Consider the following 9,451-nt stretch of genomic DNA (forward strand, 5'->3'; position numbering starts at 1 on the left):
CTAGGCTGTTAATAAGCCAGTGTATTTAATAATCCTAACTTTCCATGTTTCTAATAAGGCTGCAGGTGATTTTGTTGACATAAGAGAAGAAATTGAAGATGATAGCATTGAAACAAAAGGTAAATGATTTAATAATAAACATATGTCTTGAAATACTAGTAAGCAAAATATTCCTTTTGTAGGATACTCTTTATGTGGGATTGACGAAATTATTTCATTTCCCTATATCTTTTACATTTACAAAATTGTTTTATTCAAATTAAAAATCACTAATCTGAATGTAAGATGGATTTTGTCCCTCAGTTTCATTGTGGGATTCTGTGGTATCCTTTGGTAGCCATCAGCTAGACATATTTGGGAGATTTTTTTCTTTGAAATGTCTACATTGGGAGTTTGAAGTTGTGTAGAAGGAAGAGAGGCAGAAAATAAAATAGGCTGGCTCCTGGAGAGAGCACTAGAGAAGACATTTTTTGCATTAAACTGTGAGTTTTACAGCAGAAGAAATGCTAGAGAAACTCAGGCTCAGCCTGTTACAGGGGAAGTATGTGATCAGTGTCAGCAGGGAGGGGAAGAAGCACGGACAGGGATGAGACTTAAACGGACAATGTAAACGTTGGCATCCAGTGGGGTGTGTTTCACTACCCTTGGTGAAACAAATGCAAAAACAATCTCAGCATGCAGGTCTTGCAAATGTACTGAAGCAGATACTTCCTGAAGATTTCTGGAGAGGACACTGGGAAACAAAGATAGTTGTGCTAAGGAACCTCGACTCAGGCGAAGTTGGAGGAAGAAGTAATTTTACAGTGTGAAAACAGCAATACTTGGGCTTTTTGAGAAGGAGGAGTGGTTTATGATTTGCAGAGGGCTGAGCTGGGCAGTTCACTACTGCATTTTTCTGGAATAAATCACAATATTCTTTATAGACCAAAGCTGACTAAAGGGGTGTCTCTGCTATGGGCAGATGCCGTTGCAAAATAGGAGGAGTAACATTCTGGGAAATGCATCCCGTTGTAACAGTGATAATACAGCAGCATGCTGTGGATGCCAGGTCAACCTTTGTATCCTTAAACTTTCATCATCGTTATTGTCCTTTGAAGTCATCTTAATTTTTGCTGAAACTCTGGAAGTGGGAATTACGTGTATTTTCTAACAGCACCAATCTGTACTGGGATTGGGAGAGAAGTAGCTAAAAGAACAAACTTATTTTGGGGCAGACTGTGCTTCATCAGCCTAGGAATTGGTTTTGTTCACATGAAAATGGGCTGTATCTCTGAGGAAGACAAAAACAAGTATCCTGAGCATCTTGTTATCTATTTATTGCTGACTCTCCATTTTTCTGGATTTTAATATTTCACTTTTTTTTTGGTTAGTGTGTGAAGTTAATTGTGGAGCTTTGTAGTAACAGTGAGTGAGCACAGTGGGTATTGGAGCAGCAAGTGGTTATCCTCTGTTGTCTTTGAGATCTGACCTGGTTTTGTAACTGACAGATGTTTTGTTAGAATTAGGAAGGAAAACCACTGGTATGTTGAAGTGCTTGCTGGTGTTCAGGAAGCCGTCTGCTTACCTTGGTTGTCAAGTCAGTGGTTAATACTGAAAGGTAACAGAAAGAAATTGAGAGGGCACAATCTGAAAATCAAATTGAAATAGATTGTTAACTAATCCTTCCAAATTTTACTTATTAATTTTGTAATTATACCAAATTAAATCCTCACAAGCTACTCTGATTGCTTGGCTTACATCAATTTATATTCAAATCTCAATAAAATACATTTCAGCCTTTTCTTAATGAGATGATGAAAAATGCTATCCTGTGGAAGAGTAGGGGACACACATTCCAACATTACTTAAAGTCACCTGTTTGCTTTTTAATGTTGCTATTGAATTTGTATTTAACTCAGGATTAAAGTATAAGCTGATGTATTTGAATAAGGATATCTTTAAGCCATGAGTTCTTAAAACTAAAAAAAATGGCCACACAATTGGTTAATAGGAAGAGATTTTAAAACTTGAAGGATGCTGTATAATGAAGACATTGTATTACTGTTGATAAGATGCACAAAGCAGAGTTTCATAAAGAGCCATAGAGATACTGGAGTCCCACCATACAGACAAGATGTTGGGTGTATTTGTGGCAGTGATGGAAGGGGAAGGGTCCTCACTTCTGTAAAGAGGAGCAGGTGCTGCATCAGGGATGCTGATGGGCAGAGAGCGGGGAACTTCCTTGGGAGCCTGCCTGGGACAGCACAGAAACAGGCAGTACCGCCGGGAGCTGCTGGTCTCGGGGAGAAGGGGGATTAAAGAAGCAGTCCTGCCCTTCACACAGACAGGGCTAAAGCATTAGTATTGCTGGCAGGCAGTTTGTTCCATATGTGCTAGACAGCACTCAAACAGTAAAAAGTATTCCCCATGCTCAATGGATGCGCCATTTTACTAGGTAGCAAAGCTTTTAAATGCCAGCAAGAACTTGTCGGTGACTACCATTTACTCACAAGTGTACATCTCAGGTCACCTCTGAAGCTTTAAAGGGGTTTATATTTATTGATTCTAAAAGGCGGTTTTGGTATGCTTTTCAGAGTGGGTCTTTTTCACCTAAACAAGTGACTCATAATGACTGGATTTTGGTCAGATTTTCCAGATGACTCTGGACGTAATTTTTAATGATCTTCATTGTAAATTTTAAAAAAATACAACCCAAACCAAAAAGACTCTGCTCTTTAAATATAGGTGACTTTGTCCAAAATGAGCTAAAGTATAAACTAGGTTTGTTTTCCCAGTTAATAAAATGTGCTGTTAATGGGACAGTGAGCAAATGTCACATTCACATGTTGGTATCCATCAGAGCAAATCAAAGTCTACTGTTTGGCACATGAGGTAAAAATCCCTACATTGTAATAAAACTGGCATAGGATCAGTGTCTCCTGCTTTGTAAATAAACATCTCTGCTTTGCCTCGGTATTTCTGTAACATCCGGAGACTATTATCCTGTGCTGGTGCTCTGGTTCATTGACAGTTTCACTTAAACAGTTAAACAATAATTTGAAATGGAAAATGTTCTGCCCATGTTCCTTAATTCCTTTGTGGTTTTTTTCGTCAAATGTTTTTTTTTTTTTTTTTTTTTTTCCAATTGCTTTAGTTAATTGTGTCTTATTTTTTGTTACACAGGAAAATACCGAACTGCTCACAAACCTCATTCAAAGCCGAAAGTATCAAATGTTTTTGAGGTAGATTTTCCAGCAAATGGAAGTGATACAAAATCAATGGGCCGTTTTCAGTCAGAGGAGGAACTGTGGGCCCGCTTAGAAGAGCTCGAGAGACAAGAAGAGATACTTGGTGAACTTGACAGGTACATACTGCTGTAGCACAGTCAAGTTTGGAGTTTAGAAAGCTGTGGGTGTGTGATTGTGTTTGTACACAAAGAATTGCACTGTAAGTGCGAATAGCTGGCTAGACTGATGCAGTTAAAGTTATAATAGGTGGAAGAAGGGTGGAACTTGAACAAAGCATGCACTGCAAAGGTACTAAAATCTGCCTCTGTGCAACCACAACAGTCCAGCATTATAGTATTTTTCTTCAAGATGATAGAAAAGGGGGAAGTAAAATCCATTTCCCACAGGCTAGGAAAATCCGTTGTTTACAATGTAAGAGTTACATATTTCGTGTTTAACGACATCCTTAGGTCTATTCTGATCCTAAAGCAATTCACATGTCATTAGCCAGAATGTCACAGTTTTGGTATTTCTGATTGACGTGGAAGGGACATAGTCATCCTCATAGAGTATAAAAAAGGTTCCACAATCTGTCTAAAAATATAGTACCTGGGTAAAGAAAATTATGTACAGGCTTGTTCATTATTTTCTATGCCTGTGTCTCGCAAGAGTATGAATTGCCTCGGTTCACTTAGGTGTTTCTCATTTCGTAGGATGCCTGATACAGTTGAGACAAATGGAGAAGATACAACCTCCTCTGAAGAGGAGAAAGAAGATAAGAGTACAGATCTGAATGGGACATATAGAGCAGAAGACTGTATTACTCAGGGCAGCTTCTGTAAAGAAGTAACAAATTCAGACTTGTTTGGTGGCCAAGTTAATGGCTCTACTTACTACCACAGCGATGATGAAGATGACATAGATGTTGGAGATAACTCTGTTCCAACTATTTTTTTCTCTCACACTGTTGAACCTAAAAGGGTTTGTACTTTATTATTTTTATCTTTCTCTCAAGAGATTGCATAAAACATATATAATGTATCTAAAGTAGAAAATGTTAGATAATGTAGAATGCTAACTGTAGGTAACATTTATTTCAATTTTTTTCGAATGCTTGAAAACCACCGTTCAAATCCTGCAGTTTCAAATATGGTATGAAAAAAATGATCTTCAAATGTATACCTTGCTGTTTTGGCTTACGGCTGTTGTAAAGATAGTTGTCCCATCTAGAAGTTTTTAAAATGACTTTTTCTTTGACTTAAAATTAACTGTTGAACAGCTGTTGAGCAGGGTTTGAATAAGAAGATTGTCATATATGATATGCAAAATCTATGCACATTTGTGTAAAGAAATGCCTTAGCCTAGTGCAACTGGTGAAGAATAAACAGTTCACACTATGAATGTTACCATTCATACATTTGTTTAACTTATCTATGCTTCATAGTCCTCAGCTGCTTGGATAGGAGACTGTCAGAAGTGAGTTGATCTGCAGCCTGGTGATTGTTGATTTTATCGTCTAGTCCATAATTTGTGTTCAATTTTCAGGTAAGAATAAACACAGGAAAAAATACTACGTTGAAATTCAGTGAAAAGAAAGAAGAGGCCAAGCGTAAACGGAAGAACAGCAATGGCAATGGCCATGCAACTCCAGAACTGCCTAACATCAAAACCCCAGCAGACATTTACCGGTGTGTAATTTACAGCATTGGTGTCTGAGCTTTCCTCTTAGCAGACCTTCTTTTTTCATTTCTGTTCACCTATAGTAAGAAACCAAGCCTACTATATCCTGAAAGAAACAGCTGGAACTGAATTTGCTACTTAAAAATGAAAGTTTGTGGCTTCTGCATGGGTGCCATGCTTTCATATCCATAAAACACCTCTGAGCTTAAAATTTCCTTTTCCAACTAGCAATTCATCATTTATCTACTTCTTCAGAGCTTCTGAAATTGAAGTGAATTTGCCAGTACATATCATCTGCATAAAGGAATATGGCAGTTATGTATTCTGGTTAATTCCATGTCATTTGCTTCTGTGTTTGCTTTCAAACATAACTGACCAGATCTATCACTTGTAATACTCCTCCTTTCCCAGTTACCAATTTTTGTCCTGTCCTTCCAGTGTCTTCAGAATATACTCGGGTCTTTGCATAGTTTCTCTTGTGTTCTCCCTCCCTGACTTTAGTCCATCACTGTTAAAACCCATCCTGTAATTACAGTTGTTTGGGCTGATGATGAGGTAAAGGTTTCTTTCATGGTGCTCTCCCTGAGCTCTGCAAAGGAACTCCATCTTCTGTAGAGATGGGCGAGTGTTGCAATGAGTGCCTGATGAATAAAGCTGTTAAGAAACAAGTAACACCCTTAAAGCTCATCCAGTCATTGAGCTCCTCCTTTGTGACTCTAATTAAATTGGCACTGTCTTCTAATGCCACTCGTTCTCCTGCATCCACCCTTGACTTCTTTAAGTCATGGAGATGGAGTACAAACTGTAGGAAGAGGCCTCTTTATCAGCTTATAGTCTGTTAATACTTGAAAAGTGCCTTTGTGTTGTTGATCTGATCTTAAAAGCTGATTTTTTAAATTTTATATTTTTTTAACTGAAAGCAGAAGATTATGGCACTTGTCAGAAAAAAAGCTTCATCCTTTCCATATGCAATGAATGTTTCAAGTATTTGTTTCTATATTCTGCATTTGACAAGGACCTCATTCTAGAAAACCTTCCATCACGGTGATCTTCTGTTTCTCTTTACAGAAACAACCCTGACAATCGTTCAGTTTAGTTTTTTTCTGACTTTTTGTAACTCATACTATTCTGTTTTCTAACACTTTTTAAAGAGCTATACATTTCTGCTGAAAGAGTGTACCAACTTAATGCTTGAATAAAGGGCATCACAGTGTTTGCTCTGCAGAATTGATTCTTGTACGTTGGTAAATAAAATGCCTCTAAAGGTACAGTATTGTAATTCTGCAGCAAAAAAGTTGGAAAAGCACATCATAATTAATTTGTACAAAAGACAAAGCAAGATCACTGTAAATTTGTCATCTGATCCTGAAATGGTTTATTAAAGCTAACATTTTCCTTTATAGAGTCTTTGTTGATGTTGTGAATGGAGAATATGTCCCTCGTAAATCAATTTTGAAGTCTCGAAGCAGAGAGAACAGTGTTTGTAGCGATACCAGTGAGAACAGTGCTGCCGAGTTTGATGACAGACGAGGAGTTCAGAGGAGTGTTAGCTGTGATGAAGCTGCTCAGAGTGACAACAGTGAAGGCATACTGGAGGAAGAGGAGGAGGAGGGGCAGCAGCAGCTACCAAAAAAACTTCCTCCCTCTTCAGGGACAACTGAGGTACAGTCTTTAATTAATTATTGATTGTTGGCAGGGATAAAAATGAGAAATCTAATGACTGTAGTTGCCTGTACCATCAGTCTGATTTCTTTAAAATAATTTTCTAACTCCTACCTGGTTTTCTACAGAAGGACATTATCAGGTGACAAGCTTCTGTCATACACATCATAGGGGCAGAGAGGAGGAGACGAGTCAGGTGACATCCGTGAAACCTGAAGCTCTTCCATAAAGATCTGATGAAGTAATCACTTGCTGGTGTTACTGAAACCAGTGTCATGTCTAGTGGGTCATCCTGAAAAACTTCACAGCAGGTTAAAAAAAAAAAAAAAGAAAAAAAAGGAGGAAAATCTGTGATTCATAGTTGATGAGAGGGAGGAGTTGCTTCTCTGCAACCTGTGTTGCACGGCTACTACAGCTAGTCTTCAGGTGGTGTTTTTAAGGTTTAAAACATACAAATACCAGCTGAGTTATTACTTGGACTTGCCAAAGGCAGAGGAATTGGCCTGTGGAAGGAAGCATTACACCTATACTCTTCCTATTCCAGATTAGGGCCATTGCTGATCCCAAATACATCTATTTTCACACGTTTGGAAAGTTCAGGGCTTCCCCATAAAGGAAAAAGACTGTATGACCTAAGGGAAAATCTACAGTTGCTTGGTGACTGAATGAGAACAAGAATTAAATGTAGCCGCTGCTCTGCAATTCATGGCATAGAGTATTCTTCATTTTTATTTTGTAAGAACTTAGACTAATTTTTTCAAACTAGATGAAACTGAGTTTTCAGTAGTTCCCGATTCAATGGGCAAGTTTAATGAAAACACTCTTTTAGAAAAATTATTTTGGAAAGAAATTAATTCCTCATAAAATGTATTGTTTATCGTCATTTTTCATACAAACAGCTATAGACGAATCCAGGCAGCCTGTGATTCTTCATGGTGGAAGATCCATCTGTAGAGTTAGCACTTCTCATTGTATACTTTCTAGAATATATTTGCTGTATTTTTATAAAACATCGAAGTACACTTTAGATGTTACCCGTTAGTTCATTTTCTGAATAGGGCGTGATTATTCTCTACAGTATAATGTATTTTTGAAGTAACCGAACGAGAGTTGAGCAAAACACTCCAGTTAGACATGCCACCTTAAATGCTGTTGGTTTGCTTCTGGTTGATTTTGTGGGTGTTTGAAATACATTATTTCTCCATTACCATTTGCCACACACTGACTTTTTTTCCTTTTTGTTTCTGATTTTACCACAATATTCTTAGGTTGTTTTGCTTATCTGTTTTTGAAAATGAGCGTGCTTAGAACAACACCGTTGTGTACAGGCATGGCTTTAGGCATACTTTGGCTATTGGGGCAGAAAACAAAACAACACTGCTTTTTTGCAGGTCCTGCAAGAAAAGAATGGGTGGTTTGTTTTGCTTTGTTTTTCTTGGTAACTGAGTTATGAAGAAGCAGAACTAAGCATAGTTAATAAATCTGGTGTGCATTCCTTTGTGCCCAGTATGAGCATCAAACCTTGGATATAAACTGCTTCCCCTTGTCCTTAGGCATTCTGGATTTTCTGTTTTCAATACATAATAGGCCGATTTGTTCTTAAATATGTTTATGAAAAGTAGTTCTGAGTTGCCTTTTTCCCCAGTGTTTTCCAAGAATCACAGTCATTTCTTAGCTAAGTTAAAAAGGATTGTCATATAATCGGCGGCATATAAATTATGATTTTTAAACATTAAATGTTTTTATTAGACATTTTGTAGAGAGAAATAGTTGGAAGCAAGTTTGACGCTCTCTTAAGTATAAATTGCTTTCATCATTTTTTGGTCATATTTGGTAAAGAGAAAAGAACAAACAAAATACGTGCTTGCCAGTTTGTATGCAGTTTGTCAGCTTGATGCAATTAGAAGATATTAAGTCATAAAATATGACGTATGATGGAAATGCTGACATACTCCAACTTTGCAAAATCTCTCCATTTCTTATCCCAAACGAAACTGTGTATTACATCAGGTGTTTTATTTCTTGAGCATGTGTTAGTGAGGAAGCAAATTTTTAGATCATTTATGCAGTAGGAATGAGATTAAGTAGTACTTTCAAGACACTGTCTTTCATTCAGTCATCTTTGAACAAGCCGTATTTTGAGGTTAATTACAATTTGGTTACTTATGCAAGGAACAATCATTGATTTAAAGATATTTCTTTACTTTTGATTAAAAGAAATAACAATCCTAATCAGGCTAATATACGGTAATGGCCTTATGGGCATAGCTTCACATTTGCATTTTATTAGCTCATTTTGAGTATTCTCTTCTGTTGTAGGCATTTTCCGGAACTGTTATAGAAAAGGAGCCTTTGTCTCCCTCCTTAATACCACACCCAGTCATTGCTCACCCAGTCCTGCCTACCATTCTGGAGCGAAAATCAGAGGAAGTTTTGTCCGAAGCATCGGAAGAAACTACAAAGAGGATTTCAAAATTCAAAGCTGCCAGGATGCAACAGACTAACTAGGCCCTGCCTAGCCAGCCGAGGTTGGAGTACTCATGCCTAGTTTCACATTTGTTGAGATTATGTAAAACTATATGCGTTACACCTAGCTAGTTAAAAGGGTGCTATGTTAATTTGGCATTGTTCATCTTTTAAACGTTTATTGGCGACATTAAAAAAAGAAAAAGTTCAGCGTTCGAACACTTGAGTATTCATCTTATGTTGTCGATTTCCCTGTGTGCTGTCAGCACCTTTGTATATGTTTGCCTTATGATAGCAGCACTTGGGTTCTTTTTCAAAAACTGTTCCTTACATACGTTGTTTTTGTGTTTAAACCTAAATACAGGCAGTTTTGTGCCAGCTGTGATGTTCTACATACCATATGGACCATTTTAAGGAAACTTTTCACATTTCAAATA

The 9,451-nt window shown here is 37.5% G+C and overlaps 1 protein-coding gene across 1 annotated transcript in view; it reads left to right on the top strand.

Moving 5' to 3' along the window:
* URI1 (URI1 prefoldin like chaperone) overlaps nt 1-9,229 on the top strand; it is a 43,061-nt gene extending 33,832 nt beyond the window's left edge. The window contains exons 6-11 of the mRNA XM_086469194.1: nt 59-119; nt 3,163-3,343; nt 3,920-4,187; nt 4,752-4,894; nt 6,290-6,548; nt 8,868-9,229. Coding sequence (XP_086325320.1) covers nt 59-119; nt 3,163-3,343; nt 3,920-4,187; nt 4,752-4,894; nt 6,290-6,548; nt 8,868-9,056 — 1,101 coding nt within the window. The 3' untranslated portion in view covers nt 9,057-9,229. The remainder of the gene's footprint in view (nt 1-58; nt 120-3,162; nt 3,344-3,919; nt 4,188-4,751; nt 4,895-6,289; nt 6,549-8,867) is intronic.
* The last annotated feature ends 222 nt before the right edge of the window (nt 9,230-9,451 follow it).

This window comes from Leptosomus discolor, chromosome 8 (assembly GCF_034619465.1).
Source record: "Leptosomus discolor isolate bLepDis1 chromosome 8, bLepDis1.hap2, whole genome shotgun sequence".
Lineage (NCBI taxonomy): Eukaryota > Metazoa > Chordata > Aves > Leptosomiformes > Leptosomidae > Leptosomus > Leptosomus discolor.